This window comes from Bidens hawaiensis, unplaced genomic scaffold (genome assembly GCF_021521415.1).
Source record: "Bidens hawaiensis isolate Kalapana, Puna unplaced genomic scaffold, B.hawaiensis_p1.1 tig00016361_1, whole genome shotgun sequence".
Classification (NCBI taxonomy): Eukaryota; Viridiplantae; Streptophyta; class Magnoliopsida; order Asterales; family Asteraceae; genus Bidens; species Bidens hawaiensis.
Genome location: NW_027492498.1, coordinates 175,185 through 193,511, shown reverse-complemented (window position 1 = coordinate 193,511; position 18,327 = coordinate 175,185). Strand labels below are relative to the sequence as shown.

The 18,327-nt window shown below is 36.3% G+C and overlaps 2 protein-coding genes and 1 pseudogene across 3 annotated transcripts; 1 reads left to right on the top strand and 2 right to left on the bottom strand.

The window, feature by feature from the left end:
* The first annotated feature begins 2,444 nt into the window (after nt 1-2,444).
* LOC143551307 (uncharacterized) lies at nt 2,445-8,874 on the top strand. Of its 2 annotated transcripts, XM_077041767.1 has the most exons (7): nt 2,445-2,853; nt 4,549-4,686; nt 5,772-6,103; nt 7,305-8,049; nt 8,131-8,227; nt 8,320-8,374; nt 8,524-8,874. In XM_077041767.1, exons 1-7 carry the CDS (start codon nt 2,475-2,477, stop codon nt 8,587-8,589), a joined length of 1,812 nt encoding a protein of 603 aa, XP_076897882.1. In that variant the 5' UTR covers nt 2,445-2,474; the 3' UTR covers nt 8,590-8,874. The 2 variants fall into 2 exon arrangements, with proteins under 2 accessions (XP_076897882.1, XP_076897883.1); XM_077041768.1 differs by lacking the exons at nt 2,445-2,853; nt 4,549-4,686 and adding an exon at nt 4,697-5,393.
* Nucleotides 8,875-9,892: 1,018 nt separating this feature from the next.
* LOC143551298 (egg cell-secreted protein 1.2 pseudogene) lies at nt 9,893-10,327 on the bottom strand (annotated as a pseudogene).
* A 1,239-nt stretch (nt 10,328-11,566) lies between these two features.
* LOC143551297 (light-inducible protein CPRF2-like) lies at nt 11,567-14,292 on the bottom strand. Its single transcript, XM_077041760.1, has 6 exons — nt 13,966-14,292; nt 13,823-13,895; nt 13,521-13,698; nt 13,340-13,415; nt 13,129-13,254; nt 11,567-12,244 (listed from the first exon to the last, which is right to left on the bottom strand). Exons 1-6 carry the CDS (start codon nt 14,290-14,292, stop codon nt 11,843-11,845), a joined length of 1,182 nt encoding a protein of 393 aa, XP_076897875.1. The 3' UTR covers nt 11,567-11,842.
* Between the last annotated feature and the right edge of the window lie 4,035 nt (nt 14,293-18,327).

The following is an 18,327-nucleotide window of genomic DNA, read 5'->3' as shown; positions in this document are numbered from 1 at the left end:
ATTTTAAACGACTATAGCCTTTTCAAACGTCAATATTTTAATAAAAAAAATTACACCATAAAAACGAGCATTTTATTTTCTGTAATTTGGATATGATGTTGTTATAATTTTTTCATTTTAAATAAATCAATATGTTACGTAGGGGTGTTTAGTGTCGGTTTTGATGATTTTTAAGTTAAACTTGTGAGTCCAACCGTTAATACTGACTTTTTTGTCGTCCAAAACCAAACTCAACCATTGAAAGTTGAAACTGAATCGTTACTAACAGCCTGGTTCCAGTTTGGTTTCACAGTTTAAAATTTAATAATAAATATAATTTAAAATAATTATTAATTTAAATGCACCATCAATTTTAACTAATCACCAACATAATATGATACTTGAGAGGATCATAAATAAAAAATGATAATTATAGCCACATAAATGGTAAATATTAATGGAAGATTTAGGACGTGAAATAATAACAACAAAGGTCACAAAATGAATCATACTGCAATTAGGTTAATTTGAAGTTGTATAGCCAAGTTATTTGTAATAAAAAGATTATGTTCAATTTAATTTTAACTATATCTAATATATATATTACAAAACATATATAATAATTAATAATAAAAAACATTAAAATGTATTCAACATTTACAGTCTGATCTGGTTTCATATGACCGGTTGCCAGTATAAACCGCGAACCAACCGTTCACTATGTTTTGAAAATTTTGAAACCGACCAACAAACCAAAAGTAAAAAAAAGAAAAAGAAAAAGGAAGTCAAACCAATGACCGGTTTAAACGATTTCAAGGTTTTAACCGAACCATAAACACTTATATTTGTTACGTGATTAACAAGTTCAAACACCCGCTGCATCGCGCGGGCAACCGTCTAGTCTTTATATACGTACAAGGCTTGAGGGACTTTGAGCGGAAGAATTTGATGCTCAAAAAAATATAAAAAAGAATGTCATAGTGTGAAGAATAAGTCTTACAATTTTGTGATTAAACATCTCGATATGTTTTAAAATGAGCATAATACTTTATATAAATAGACGTAGAACATTAATTACTTAACAAAATTCGATTTAAGACTAATATCTTAACTAATACACAAATTCAATTAATAAAGGCAATAAATAATTATAACTTAGAAGCTATATAAACTTATTATATGAACTAAGAGAAGGAATTTAATTAGAAAATCTAATTTGATTTAATAAATTGTTTTAATTTTAAATAAGAAACAATGAAGATTTATGCATCCATGTAGGGCCGACAATTTATACACGAGACACGAATACACGATACGTACTTACACGACTTTAACAGGTAACAGGTAACAGGTAAGACCTTAACAGGTTTCGTGTACTAAACAGGTAGACACGAAATTACCTGTAAATTTTCGTGTCTAAACAGGTTTAATACCTGTTTATCTGTTAGGTACCTGTTAATACCTGGTTATTTATAAAATTAAATATATATATAATAGTTATAACTTATATTATATCTCATTTTCCATTTATCCCTAACCTTAATTCATTCTTAGTTTCTTATAGCCGTCTATCTCTCAAGTCTCAACATCCATCGTCCCTCTCACGCCGGCCATCACCCGAAATATGTCGCCGGCCTTCCCTCTCACGCTGGACATCACTTGTCGTGGACATACTCTCTCCGGCCTCCACCCGTCGACTTTGATATTTTATTTTAAGACTTTTATGAACTTTCGTCGACTTTTGTTTCGCTAAAAGGTTGTCAAATATGTGTTTTCTAAACAGCTATTACCGTGTACTTTCGTGTGTTATCGTGTATACCAAGTATTAGCAGGTTCGTGTTTGGGTTACAGGTACACGATAAGTTTTCGTGTCGTGTATAGGTATACCCATTTTGCGTTCGTGTCTTATCGTATACGGGTATACACGATATGCCAACCCTACATTCATGCACGATTGAAAGTCTGATTTAAATAAGTATTCTGGCTAATAGAGGTTTATGTCAAAAATATCAACCTAAATTACACATTTAAAACATGAAAATTATGTAACCTAAACACGACATGTTAACTCATTTTAATAATGTTTTTCTCATATGAATTTTTATATATAACACAAACCGAGCTACATCTGGATAATGGGTAAGCGAGCAACAAGCTGTGCCGCCATCTAAAAACGTGTCAAAGGAATTGATGAGTTGGTGAGTAATATTCAAGTTATAAACATGTTAATCAAGTTGATAGAGTGTGAATAATGAGTTAAATGAATTAGCGAGTTGACCTGTCAGTGATATCAACTATCCGAAATTTTGAACATTTGGTCTAAACGGCCATACTTATCAGCCCCAATAAAAATAAAAAGAAAAGTAATGATTTTGCATAGTTTATATATCATTTCGGGATAGAGTACAAAACAACTTCTGTCTCATCTCACCACCCAACACACACAGTGTCCACCAGATGTCCACTCAATCACCTCCACCCTAAACCCTAGCCCAATGGATCCCCGCCGTGCCACCCGCACCGTCATCGACCCCAAAGTCCGCCACGTCGGATTCTTCACCCCGCCCGCCCCCTCTCCTCCCTCCGCCAACTCCCTCTCTCCGGTCATCATTCCTCCGCCACGTCACACCTCCGATCGATTATTATCTCCGGTCAATCGCTCCTCCCTCATTCCAGCTGGCAGCTATAATCCCTCCGAGTTTGGTTTCTTCCACGATAATAATAATGCTCGCTCCCCGGGCCCACGCCGGACACGTGGCACCGGGAAGGTTGCGTCTTCCTTGCCCGCTGGTGGTTTTGAGTTGCCTCCCGAAGTCAAACCCAAGAGTTTGACCACCGTTTCGGTTGTTAGCACCTTGCAACCTGATGTCACTGGTATGTTGGATCTTACCATTTAAATACTTAATTAATACTGCTTGTGTTTCTGCTAGTGTTTAAGTAGTTATTATTAGGATGATTTGAGCCCTAATTTACATGTAAGTAGATGTGTCTTGATGCAGAGAATATCATTGGAATCGTTGTCGTTACTTTTATTGTGTCCTTGTGTACGTGTAGATGCTCATGGATCTCGGTGCGTATCTGCTTAGACGTTATTATACATATATTCTCACTAATTAATGTTAAGCATTTGAATTTTTTAATCATAAATTCTCACTAATTAAGTTTAAGTCCATTTTTTTTGCATTTGCATCATTGTATGGTTGACCCTAGAAGGTAAGAGGCAGGGATATAATGACTAACAATATTTATGTTGAACATTACGAGTTACTGTTTATGGTTTATTTTTGCTCTTCTGTTACTGTATTCTTGCTTACGACAGTATTTGTATGGCATTTTGCTATGATCATTTGGAGCAAATGCACCTTTTATTTTGCCAATCATATTCACTGTTCTCGTAAATTTGTGTCTTAGTGAAATCTGTTTACATATATTGAACCTTGTCTTATGTTTTGTTTGTCTGCTTTCTAGGTTGACCAATATGATAAGTCGACTCCTTTCTTCTTGTTGACAGTCTAGTACTCTAGTGTATGTATAAAGGTAGAAGATATGTTGTGTGTATAGGTTGTGACGTTAGTTTGAAGATTTTTTCGGAAACCATCGCCGCCTTTTTTCTTGCTGACAGTCTAGTACTCTAGTGTATGTATAGTGGTAGAAGGTATGTTGTGTATATAGAATTATAGATTGTGACGTTAGTTTGAAGATTTGTTCGGAAACCATTGACGCCATCGGTTTGACTTTGATTAGAATAGTTTGTCATCGCCTTCATTTGACCAGTTTTGACCTACTAATTTCTCTTTCATCCATCATATTTGGCCAGCATTAATTATGTATATCTTTACACATTAAATGATTTGAATCGTTGGCTACGCATAGTCCAATCATACGCCTCCAAAGCTTATGTCTTAAGCTCAAATTCTTTAAACCCTAGATTCTTGGAAGTTGAATCTGCTATGGACTCGCGTCCTCCGCGTAGTGAAGCTTTTGTCTCAAAAGTTCGTCAAGTCGGGTTCTTTGCCTCTTCTGATGATTATCATTTCGACACAATTTCTCGTTTATCGCCATCCCAATTATTCTGGTCTCCTTTTCAGATCTATCCTACACGCGATGTGCCCTGCTCTTTTGGTTCTACGGATCTTGAATCCTCTGTTTTGGATGAGGGTCCATTAATTGGATTTAGAACTGGAAATTTGTGTTGATGAAGCCTTCTATAACAATGATCAACGGTATGAAGATGTGTGTGTTTGTACATTTTATAAAAAGTTTAAAAGGTAATATAGTGATTATCAGATCCATTGAGATAGACAGCGTGCATGTAGTAAATTGATATAAGAACATGCATTTTTGCTAATTTTTTTGTAGAATATCCAAGTGAGAAGTGTGTTTTTTGATATCTTATATTTATATAGACGGATGAAGTTGTTTTATGTGTTTTATTGACTTTGAAAATGTAATATTTGACCTTCTACAACATATGTCATATCTTGTCACTCTTGTGAATATTTGACTTTCATTTAAGTTAAAGTTTTGTTCTTTGTGGTCTGATTTTATGACTAACATATACGTTATAAGAAATGGCTGGGGAACAATTCATTGAATCTCAAGACGGAGTCGGTGCTAACTTAAAGCAGCCATTGAAAGAGAAGACATCAAAGGCTGAAAGGCGGGCTCTTCAGGAAGCTCAACGGGCTGCTAAAGCTGCTGCAAAAGGTGAGTCTTTTTTTCTTTTTATTAATTTCATCACTTTTCGTCTAATGTAGCTTTCGAAGGATCAAGTTCTGTTTCACTTGTACTTCACAGTAATCAAAGATGTAGTGTGGGTGTGTGTGTCAGCTTGTTTTTGAGTTGGAAAGAGAGTAAAGTAGAGGGTTATGCTTTAATCATTTTTCGTGCTCTCAAGTTTGAGCAACTGGGAAAGAAAGTTAACAGTTTTAACTGTAAATTAAGTCAATTATAGGTCAAGGCTAGTATTGTAATCAAAAGAGTTTATAAAGCCTTCTCTTTTCCAAATCGTTTCACATTTAAGAGGTACACTTGAAAAGAAATTAGCCAAGACTTTCGTACGGTTCTTTGCTTTGTTTTAAAAAAAACATAACCAAAGTGTTAGATTATATTTGTTTTTTGGAAATCTTCTGTCCGTATGAATTATGGCAGACACTCCAGACAGTATTATGGATGATTTGGTTGAAAAATAGTTCTTGGATTGCTATTCATGGATATGTTTTATGATTATTTTTGTCCAATCATTGGTGTATACTTCTGGCCTAATGAAAACATAGATGCATACTCTTCAGTGTTCACAGTCTTGGTTTAAAAAAATTGTGCATAATGCGTGTGTGGTGATGAGGACGCATCACTGCAGTTCGTGCGCTGCGATTCCATGATGTGCAGGTGGTGCGCTCTGATGTGTCGCACTGGTATTTGAACAAATTAAACCGCTGTTTATATATTGATTTTAAAATTTATATATTCTTCGAAGCACTTGATGTTTATATATTGTTTGATATTGATCTTAGGATTATGACAGGTTTTGTATATTGTCTAAACCCCTTGTTGTTTACTGATTTAATTAATACCTATTTTCTGTTTGTGATTTTATACCTGATTACATAACAGCTAACAAGGGGAACTATAAACAAATATATTGACTTGATATACTTTATACTTGTTAGTTTGAATAACATATTTTCTGTTTTTGAATCACCTGTGTATTGATGTTGTGCCTAATTATATAAGTTATAAGTGTGTTATAAGATATTTATAAGTGTATTACATTAATAAATTTATAATTGCAGGAGGAAATGGGATATCAAACGTGAAAACAGGAAAAGCCAATAGTGGTCAAAAGAAAGATACTGCATCTGTTACAGCAACTTCTGAGAAAAGGGTGGTTGATCATAAAGAAAAAGATAGAAAGAAAGACGTCCCTCATCCACGAATGCAGTTTGATGATGCAACTCGTGTTGAGAAGGCTAAAAAGCGTGCAATTGTGAAGCAAACTGAGGTCAGGAACAGAGTCGAGCTTTTTAGGCATCTTCCTCAGTATGAACATGGAACAAAGCTTCCTGATCTTGAATATAAGTTTTTCCGCCTCAATTCCAATTCAGTTCATCCTGCTGTTTACAAGGTACTTTATTCCAACGTCACCGTGTGACATTTATATCTATCTGTATATATCTTGAATGTGTGTATATGCATAGGGGAGAGTTCTACACAGAACACAATTTTTTTGTGTGTGGGAAGATTGTTAATATGCGTTGTTTATTCATCTCTTTTAACATTCGAGAAAAATATACAAACAACATTTATTTATTTATAGAACCTACGCATGTGTAGGCATATATTCTACGCATGCATGCACACGTGTAAGTAAACGTTGAACAAGTTAGTTTAATGGTTTTTATGTTTATAAAATAGACATATATATGTAAGAAGTGAAATTTTTAAAAATATGAGCCATTGGTAACAGTTTAGGTTTGTTCTTTTTGTTCTTACAAATACTTAAATTGTTGTGAGAACAAAAAGAACAAAATTAAATCTTTTGATATTTTATCAATGGTTCATATTTTTAAAAATCTTTTCTTTCTACATACAAATGCCAATGTTTGTGGATAAAAACCATTAAACTAAGTTGTTCGTTTTTTATTTTTTTATTTTTTTATTTTTCATTTTTTTGACGGTCATTACACATGTGTAGGAAGTATGCCTACATTTATGTTAGATTTTATAAATAAACGAATGTGATTTATTCTAGAATGTTAGAACTTAGAAGAGATGAATACGCATTTCAACCATTTTCTTTAATTCTGTATTTTTATATACATATACCTATACACACACAGGGTTTGGATCTTTTAGATCTCCAAAAAAAAAATATAACTCCTAAAAACCAAGCATTATTTATTTATTTACAGATATTTGATATTATGTGAGGGGAGTTTTGTCATTTATTATATGTAATCATAAAATTACATATAATAAATGACAAAACTACCCTCAAATAATATATTATATATAAAATAAATAAACTGATTGGTTATTAAGAGTTTTAAAGCACTTAAATTATTTAAATGTTCCAAAATGATCTTGAGACTATATATGTATGTGTGTGTCTATATCAGTATATGTAATATGTATATATGTGTTTACATAAAATGGTTGGTTATTAAGAGTGTTAAAGCTCTTAAATTATTTGAATGTTTTGAAATGATCTTGAGCCTGTATATTATATTTGTATATGTATGTGTATGTGTATGTCAGTATATGCATATATGTGTCTATATATCTGCTCTGTCTAATGGCCTTGGTGATTGATTTATTCTCATCAGGTTGGATTAAGATATTTGGCTGGTGATATATCAGGCGGGAATGCTCGTTGCATTGCTATGCTTCAAGCATTTCAGGAGTCCATTATGGAGTACTCAGCACCACCTGAGAAGGCTCTCACCAGGGACCTAACTGTAAAAATTAACAGTTACATCTCATTTTTAATTGAATGCCGACCCCTTTCAATCAGCATGGGGAATGCAATCAAATTTGTTAAAACCCGAATCGCCAACCTCCCTTTAACCCTATCCGAGTCGGAGGCAAAAGCAAACCTTTTATCTGAAATCAATCGTTTCATTAATGAGAAAATATTATTTGCTGACAAGGTGATAGTACGACACGCTGTGACCAAAGTCAGGGACGGGGACGTCCTTTTGACTTACGGCTCGTCATCTGCGGTTGAGATGATATTTCTGCACGCCCACGAGCTTGGAAAACGGTTTCGTGTTGTTATTGTGGATTCACGCCCGAAACTTGAAGGTCGGTTGTTACTTAGAAGGCTTGTGGGAAAAGGTATTAGCTGCACATATGTGCACATAAATGCCACTTCTTATATTATGCATGAAGTCACTCGGGTTTTCCTCGGCGCTTCATCAGTTTTGGCAAATGGAACGGTTTATTCTAGAGTTGGGACCGCATGTGTTGCTATGGTTGCTAATGCTTGTGGTGTGCCTGTTATTGTATGTTGTGAAGCTTATAAGTTTCATGAACGGGTTCAGCTTGATTCAATTTGCTGTAACGAACTAGGTATGATTCTTATAAAATGTTTTCTTTTCTACCGTGAGCCATAAAACGTTAATTAATTATGATTTCATGTAATAAACGCAGGTGACCCGGATGCGATTTCCAAAGTTCGTGGAAGGGAGGAGGTTAACCATTTGAAAGACATTGCAAATAATGAAAACCTGCAACTTCTTAACTTAACGTAAGTTCTTTGTGTTAATTAGACTTAAATTTGTCTCTAATGTCGAAATATGACAAGACGTTGATGCTCATAATTTGGTCTTGGTGAAACAGGTATGATGTGACACCTTCAGATTATGTTTCAATGATTATAACGGATTATGGCATGGTGAGTTAACAAATGATTATTTTATTAAGAAAATAGTTTTTAGTGATTTTGTTTTTTTATTTTGGTGAAAAATAAGAAAACATATTGATTTTTCAATGGTATTAACTGTTATTTGTTTTAGTGATTAACATGAGTTGATGTTTTTTCAGATACCTCCAACAAGTGTCCCTGTGATCGTACAGGAATTTCGCAAAGAACAGATATGGAGCGGTTGAGGTTTTGAGTTTTGGAATTATGAAGATGTTTTTTATGTTTTGTTTTTTGCGATTGAGAAAACCAACTGCGTGAAGAGTGCGATATTCTGCCTCTCCGAGCTTTTTGAGCCTCTTGAACTGTTCCTTTCAGACTCCTTTTTACTTTGAACTTTAAAGTGTTGTACTTCATTTTTGTTGTGGTCGGGATTTTGGAGGAGTGTCTAGTTCAACTTTTTCTGGTTAGTGATGTGTTTACTTTGGATCATATTTTGCATCATTTGGCATATGGTTGTGATATGGGTGTGTACATGTATACATAACAAAAGTTTTTTGGGTTGGGTAACGGGTTACCTTAATGACAAAAATACTCTTGATCATGATAAACCGCTAATGATATAGCCTGTTCAATTTTGTTTACATATTCATAACTGTTTCCTTGCATTACATTGAGTTCCTGAGTTCATTTAAAAATAAAAACGAAATGATATAGAAGGAAAAAAAATTATTTTGTTTCATAAGGTCTTTTTTTAAAAATGGAAAAAATATGAAATGACAAGAAAATTTCCCTTTTGTTTTTTCTTTTCTCTCGTTTAAGTGAGCTCGGGAACAAAGCGTAAAGGTTTATATAAAGAACTGTTAGTTAATATGTTTAACGACAAGTTGACCAAAATAGTTAAAAACCATTTATAAGTATTTATTAAGTGTCATGCTTTTAAAAATAAGTACGCTTGATTTAGGTTGAAACTTGTCGGCTAATAGTCAATCGTTTCATAAATGAACAAGCTCGACTTACCTTGTTAAGGTGTAACAGGTTGAAACTTGAGCTCAACTTGAACACACATCAAGTTGGCTTATAAAAATAAAATTAATTGTTAATAAATATTTTATTATTTAAAAGTAAATAGGTTTATTAGTTGGCTTATGAAGCATAAGCTTACACGGATTATATAGATAGAATAGAACTAGGGTTATAATTTATAAACATTATAATTTTATTTTACTTCACGGGCTAAATAAGCGAGTTAATGAACAAGCTAGCCTTAGCATTAGCTTGACTTGCTAAAAAACTGAGCCACTTGGATCGGCTTGTTTTTTCAGAAAGTTTCTTTTTTCTTGTTATTAATTTTTTACGAGTGAGCTTTTTAAACCACCATGGCCCGTACAAATGTATATATATATATATACATGTTAATGTATTCAAATAAAAAAAAAAGAAAACCAAACAACTTAGTAGTACTGAAACATCAAGATCTTAAACCGATCTTTGAAATTATTATATAAATGATACATAAAAACCAAGCCATTACCTCATATCAAACAAGAACTAGACACTAGTTCCATTCATAACATCAACTAAAATTGGCTCACGATCAGGAAACGACTCAGGATCAACAACCAAAGTTGTAGAAAAATGCTTAACATCACAATAACCGCGAAGCACGTTACTTTCCTTAACCGGGATACCAAGAAAATTCAACAGATTCACCCAGCATTCATGCGTTATAAACTTTATCGCTTCACAGCAAGTAGCCCCGATATCCATAGTGCCATTGTTAAAGTATGCAGCTATTTCATTGCTACATGACCTCACATCATATAAAGCGGTCCAACAGTCACCGATCATCGTACCATTGGTGGTATTGTTTGTTCCACCGTCACCGAATGGAAGGAATAAGTTCCTTGATGAACCTGTGTATGCCAAGATGAAGCATGTGGTTAAGGTGATCAGTGGTGTTATTATGTGACGGTAGGATGCCATTGTTATTGTTATGAATGAAATGAAAGGTGTGAAAAAGTTGATGAGTGGTGATGGTTTATATAAAGGTTGAGGGGTCGTTTTGATATATAAAACGGATGAAATCATGAAGATGAAGGTTAAAGGGTTGATTTAATTATACATTTTCGTTAAATCAATTATGCATTTATGGTTTGGTTTAGTGAGCATCATGGGATGTACCTTGTGTTGGAATTGCAGTGCATCAACTTATTGTCATTTTTGTCTTATTTAAATATTAAGCAAATTAAACTTTTACGAGTCACAAAATAATATAGTAACAATTTGAAGCACTAAGGTCATTTTTTTTATCTGAAGTCTTCGGTCTAGTAATATTAATGTGTTGGATAATAGTCGTTATCAGAGTAGTGAGGGTTCAAGTCTTATGGTGAACAACAAGATGTAGATTTATGAGTATGATTAGAGACTTAAGAGTATGATTAGATACTGTGAGTTAACCGTTATATGAAGAAGGGGGGGGGGGGGGGGAAGAAGCTAACAATGATTTAATGAAATATAAACATTGATAGAAATATGCTTTCATTAGATTCTCTAAAGTTCCAACAAGTACGACTAACAGACTATGGTGAAGTTAAACCACTAGCAATGCTAACAAGCCAAGCCAAGCCCGGAACTTAAGCTACTCGAGCTTGGCTCATTAGGCTTTTCACAAGCTCGAGCTAGGCTCGTATACATAAATGAAGCTTAAGATCGGATCGGATCGGATCGGTCCGGCTCAAGGTAACTTAAGGAAAACCTTAAACGAGCCAAAGTTTGGCTCGAGCTCATCTGTTTCGTGTGAAATTAAGTCCAAAATAGTTAAAAATTTTAAATACATAAGGTTTGCTAATGCTCAACAAGCCACAACTTGTTTCAAGTTCTTATCAATCCGATCTCAAGTAGCTTGAGAAAGGCAACTCATTTTTTTTAAAAGACAGACAAAAACACCCTAAAATTTATTACTAAAACCCACCTAATGCTTAAGTGCGCATTGATATAATTGACGCTCTCTTTAGAACTCTGAGCCCTTTGTGGGATTCAAGCCTTGCCAATTTAGTGAAAATAAACACCTAGTGTCACTAGACAAATGGTACTCTCCGATTCTATTTTCTATCTACATTGACCAAGTCAACTAAATAGATATTCAATAATTTCAAGATCTAACTTAATGAAATAGTACAAGTCCCTTCACTTGTTAAATTGTCATCAGGGCATAATTCTCACAAAAAATGTCACCAAATGTCTTATCATCATAGGAATATAAATTACATCACAGTAATAAATTATTTCGCATAACCATGTACTTCAACAATATTCCTTCCCAATACCCATTTAACTTTTTTTACATGATAATATTAAGTATACTTTGTGGATTATTTCAATAGACCTGCAAAATTAGGCTACCTGATCAAGCCACTGCACATAAAAACCATACAGATATTAGCTACTGTCAAGGTAGCACTTTTTAGTTATAATATGTTTCCCAGAGGACCAGCACTACTACTTGCGGTCTCCACCACGTTGGGCGGTCCCACAAGACGACCCAACATCTCCACAGAACTGTTTCTGTAAATGTTCCAAGGTGGCCGCATATTGCATTGAAGCTGTCCTACCCATCTTCTGTGCACCAGCTTCTGACATCACGGGATTCGGTTGTTGAATATTCTCGACTGGTGGGAGGTTTAGCATGGTGTGTTGAGTCACTGGTGTTATGTGGTGGTTAGTGGTGGTAGAAGACAGTTGACCCTGGTGGAACTGTTGTTGATTCATGTTATCTGGGGATGCATCAGATGGGATACAATAATAGGAAGGCATGGGACCCATTGTTGATAAATTGGATACGGGTTGAACCATTGGGTTAAAGCCGGTAATTCTTTTCACACTTTCTTCAGCCATCTTCACCTGCATATATGTTTGATAAATTATCAGGATTCTTATTGCAACAAGATTGTTTGTAACCCAAACCCGTGATCCGTGTGCATGACGTGTAAACGAGCCAAGGTGCATGTTAGCTACTCAGGAATAGCTCGCTAAAAGCTCAAATCAAGATTAAACGGGCTCTAGATCGAACTCGGGCCCTAAAATGGGGCTCATTTAATAAACAAGCTCGAGTCTGACCTTCATACACCGAGCCTAAATAGACTTGTAAGCCAATTCTTTATATACATATATAAATTTTACTTCTATAATATAATATATAATTACATAATAATCATTATGATCTACATGACACATATTTTATTGTATTTTAAATTTTATAATTACACACACACAAACACACGCACACACACACACACACACACACATATATATATATATATAACTATATAAATGTATAAGCAAATTTCATAAATAATTTATAAACGTACATACACGAGCCAAGCCGAGCTTGAGCTCTTTTAGATTTAAATGAGTTGAACTCGAGCTTTAGGAAAGCTCAGGCTTGGCTTGCATACACCCCTAGTTATATATAAATTGCAACTATAATCATATCTAAAAAGTTAACTAGAGAAATACATGAATAACAATAAATGAGCCGAGCCCAAACGAGTTCAAGCTTGAGTGATTATTCATGAGCCAAGCTTTAGCTTTAGAAATTGAGCTTGAAATTAACCGAGCTTGAGCTAAGCTGACTCTCTTAAGTTAAACGTTAACAAGCTGAGCTCAAGCTCATGTGAACTCGGGTTTGGCACAGCTCGTTTACATCCACTTGTGCACTAAGGTTCTTATCTGGTAGCAATTACTATCGAAAAATGAAAAAAAGTGGAACAAGAAGCACTACTGACCTTTGCTCGCATAGTTTCAACATCAGCTTTCAGCACTCTATTATCAACAGCAGCTTCATTATACTTTTGGTTTATGTCTGAAAGACGCTTCAGTAACGCAGAATTTTCAACCCTTGATTTAGAAGCCTAAAAACAAGTATATAAAATGTAATCTCATTTAACCTTTAGTCTAGTTTTATTGTAAAAAAAAACAAGCATTTAAGAAGCAGACCTGTGTCTCAAGCTCAGTCAGATGGTCCTGCTTTCTTCTTCTTGAACGTCTAGCAGATTCTCTATTCGATATCATTCTTAAAAGAAATAAAACCATAACTATTTTATTAACAGACATAAAAATAATTAGCAGCTTAACCGGCCCGTTTTAAGTTAGACCCAGTCTGCCTGAGCCGGCTTACCTTCGAACGCGTTTTACATCTGTGGGGTCTGCATTGTGAGTTGTTTCTGTATCTCCATCGAGCTCATCATCATCTGATAGTTCTCGTGATGATCCACTTGTTGCTGATTTGACTGAGATTACCGTGTTGTTTTGTACGACAGGTAATGAAGGGATTCCAGCAGATCCGTCTCCTAAGCCTGATATCATGAACCCAATACAAACAAACTAACACTTTCAGCTCATAGAAATTGAGAAAATAACAAGAATTAGAAATTGAGCACCAAGCGATTACTACAAAGAATCGAAATAAAAAGAAGATACCTTTAGAAGGAGGAGGATGAGGGTTTGATCGATTGTCAGTGAAATGTTGAGTTGTTTCAGCAGCAGACGATTCCTAATTAATTATTAATAAAACAGATGTTAAATAAATAAAAATGAAACTATCATGGAAATCAATAAGGAAAGGAAACCCTAGTTAAAGCAACAGCAGCACAGGCGAGATTAAGTTGAGTCTTGAGGTATCGCTGGTACTCTTCTGAATCAATCGGAGTCGTATTAGTGGTGGCGATTAACTGATTCTGATGGTTTGGTTGTGATTGTTGTAGGAGGAAGCATTGGAATTGCCACTCGGACATGCTCCGATTCATGATCGGCGGCGTTGACTTCATGTTGTTGTTTTTGGATGATGTTGAAATGGAAGAGGATGATTTGTTATCATCGTCGTCTGCAGCTGCCTGAGGAGATGATGATGGTGACCAAAAGTGGTCCGCCAGATCCTCCACTGAATACATCCCACGATTCCTTTCTCTCTCTCCGATATGATTCGTACGTTTTTTCATTTATTTATATATATCAGCTGCAGGGGAAATGTTTTTTTAATGGGTAACTTTCCCTCATTGGTAGATAACACTCTCAACTTTCGATTTGTTACTTACCACTCCCAACTTTCATCCTATTTTCCTGTATCACTCCTCGTCTAAATGAACACTAACCACGTTAATGTTTTGGACTAAAAATGTCATTCAAATTAGTTGAGGGGGTAAAACAGAAATTTTATGGTCTGCCATGCTTTCCGGTGACAATCTGGTCTGGCTTCCCTGTTCTTCGACGAACTCCCAATACAATGACAAGACGGGGACGGTGGTGATTGGACAACCTCAATTTCCGGTGACCTCATTTTTCCGGCGACCTCGTTTTTCAGGCGAATTTGAGTTTTCCAGCTATCTCGTCTTTCAGAAAACGGAGATGGTTCAGAGGTATAAAAAGGTGATAGAGATCATGAAGATTGTGCACCGGTGAGGATATGATGAAGATGGTGCTCGTCGGAAACCTGCAACTCGTTTTTCTAGCATGCAGGCGATCCCAGAAGATGGCTGCGTGAGACATTGGTGGTGGCGGGGGACGGGGATTGCGGTTTTGGGGCGGTGGGCGGTGAAATGATGGATATGATGTTCGCCGGAAACCTGCAACTCGTTTTCTGGCGAGTAAAGGATTACTTCGAATCGATATGTTGTAGATGTGTTCATGTTGGACCAGAGGTGTAGTGGTGGTGGTAATAGATGAGGATGGAGTGGTGATGCTTGATCTAGGGTTGGTTGGAGGCAAATTTGGTATATGTTAAACAATTTAATTTTTTTTCACCCCTCAACTAATTTGAATGACATTTTTAGTTCAAAACATTAACGAGGTTAGTGTTCATTTAGACAGTGAGTGGTACAGGAAAATAGGGTGAAAGTTGGGAGTGGTGGGTGACAAATCGAAAGTTGGGAGTGTTATCTACCAATGAGGGAAAGTTGAGAGTACTAAAGACCAATATCCCTTTTTTTATTAACCTAAAGAATATTACAATGGAATATACATGCACCTTCACCCAGTCAGCAAGACTATTAGAGCATTCTCATCCCATTTTCTATAATTATATGAGGGAAGTTTGCAAATTATAAAGTGGGGTTGTGAGTGACTGTGAGTGTAAATTATAGGGTGGAGAGAGAAATTTAGTGATTTTTTGTAAATTGGGGAAACATTATTTCCCCTATTTATTTTTTAGAGAAAATGACTGTTTTCGTCCCGATGCTTGCAGAGCGGAGTCACACTGAGTCCCCGAAAACTTTTTTGAACTGTATGAATCCCTGTGGTATCAAAAGTGACCTAAACGAGTCCTTCCGTTATCTTTTTATTAACAACACTGTTAAAGAAAGGGATAATATAGTCCTTTCAACATATAACACAAAAATAATATATATTTAAATTACAAAAATAATTAAAATATTAAGTTTTGAGTTCATAACCAACTAATTTTCCCTCACCATCAACCATAGTCCCATTATCAGTGCCATCACCACCACCCTCAAGCCACTACCAACTAATCTTCCATCTCTATCAATGAAAATAAGATGGAAAAATGGATAAACTCAAAGAAGTTAGGGTTCCGTCACCTCCTCTCCCATCATCTGAGCATGGAACCTCACCATACGCCACCCGAGAAACGAAGTTACTCCCCGAAACCTGGTTATGGGCGAAACCCTAGCCCAGTCATCGTCGTTGCTGCTTCTTTCTTAAAAACCATCTTCTGATCCAGCGAGCAAGGCAAAACCCTAGCCGCCGCCGCCGCTACGTAGGTTGCCACCATACTCGGTTTGCTGTCACAGATGTCCGTTCGCTGTCGCCACCATACGACGGTTGGATTTCCGGTTCAAATCTGGACCGACAACCACCACACAGGCTGTGACATCTGCCCCGATCCGACCCGACCCAGGTACCCGTTTCTCTTACCCGATCTCTTTCTTTTATGATTTAATATTTATTTATACTTATACTTTATTTTTAATAATAATGTTTTCCTTCCCGCCTCTTTCTCTCTCTTTCTTTCCGCCGTCCCGTCCCTCTCCTTCTCTCTTTCCGCCTTCTTTTCCCTCTTGTCGCCGTCCCGCCCTTAAGCCTTGTTTCCCTATTTTTCTTCTAACTCTTTGCTTGTCCTTTGTTCCTTCCCGCCTAAGGTTGTCTGCGCAGCTCCACGCGCCAGACCCCTTACAAGGAATCCTGCGTGAAGACCACCTGTTTCAGCGATACGCGAGACGAACTCTTCTCGCAGCGCGCTAAGAATTGTAATTCTTCTCGCAGCGCGCTAAGAACGGTAGTTCTTCCCGCGACGCGCTAAGGATTTGTAGTTCTTCTCGCAGCGCGCTAAGAATCGTAGTTCATCCCTCGACGCGCGAAGAATTATAGTTCTTCCCGCGGCGCGCTAGGAATTTTAGTTCCTCCCGCGGCGCGCTAAGAAATGTGATTCTTCCCGCGGCGCGCTTAGAAATGTAGTTCTTTCCGCGACGCGTTAAGGTTAGTTCTGTCTGCCTTCGCGCTCGCGCTCTCTTGACCTTCTGTGTCAGCCTTCTCGCGCTATGTCTTGAGTCTTCCTTCTGCTTAATCTAGCCGTTGCTTTTGAGTTGTCTTATCTTTTGTGCTGTTGACCTAAGCTGCTTTATGTCTGAAAAGTTACTTTCGGCGCAGCATGCGCACCAACCCCATTGGTTGGCAGAAAAAGTGACTGACATTATCTTTGGAGATCTGCTTTTTCATGCTTGACCTGTACCTTTATCTGAACCGCCCATGCTTTTTTTTTACTGTTCCCTGACAGCTTTATCTTGCCTCTGCAGCTGCCATATCTTTCCATATCTTTTGCTTTTGGATTCTTATGCTTTTTGATATCTTTTGCTTGATCCTGTTAAATATCTTTTCCCCTTTTCTAGGGATTATGTCTCCTAGGGTTTTCCTATAAATAATAATAATGTTTTAACACTACACACACAAAACACTTAATCTCTCCTGTTCTCTTGCTCCTTGCTCTCTCTGCCGTCTTCCTCTCTGCCTCCGTCTTCCTCCCTGTTCTGCCCTGCTTTTCCGGTAATATATATATATTATATATAATAATTTACTTATTAATTATGCTAACTTATAATCAAGACCTAAAACAGATCATTTAAAACAATAATCTTAATTATAGGTTAACTTGTGCTTGTTTAAAGTCGGTTCTTGCTTTATCTTACACCGCATCGTTTATCAAGTGAGTAATCTCGTACCTAATCCCTTTTTGCTTTTAATGTTTTGGGATGTTCATGTGTTCATACAAACTTAGAGTCTTAAACTGTTTATGAACTTTAGTCGCGCAGTATCCCATGTGTTGAGGACGTAGACTTGGCTGTTTATTTGTATGTGTGGATCATTAACCGTCTTGTCGGTCTATTCCGCAGTTCTCATGGTACCATTAGATGAACACGGGAGAACTATCGTTTATGATTTTCTCTTTTGTTTACACATGCACAGTTTGTCTTGTTTGTGAGCTCAATTGTGAGCACTGGCAGTCTTATGAATCTTAGAGTTGGTCCCGATCAGATTACACCCTTGTTGAAAACCAGACATACACATGTTGCGCGCAGATTTATGGTTATCTATGTATTGTATTAAACTTGATTTCTCACCAACACGCAAGTGTTTGACGTTTATTTTAACACATGTTCAGGGTTGCAGTAGCCGTTTTGGAGCTTGTGGACACATAGGAAGTTTTCTTTATTTTGGACCTAGATTAAAATGTATCAAGACAAGTTATTGCTGTTCGAATATTATGATTTATAATATATTGATTTATGATTTTTTTTATGTTATCTTGTTTACTTTGCGCGTGCGCGAATGAATGTATTTATTAAATATTGACACCCAATAGTGTCACGAGTAATGAAACAATATGTGGCGCCCCGATGTATAATCCGCCTTTGGTCGGGGTGTTACAGATTGGTATCAGAGCTCGTTGACTTTAGGATAGGTGGTTAGACGTA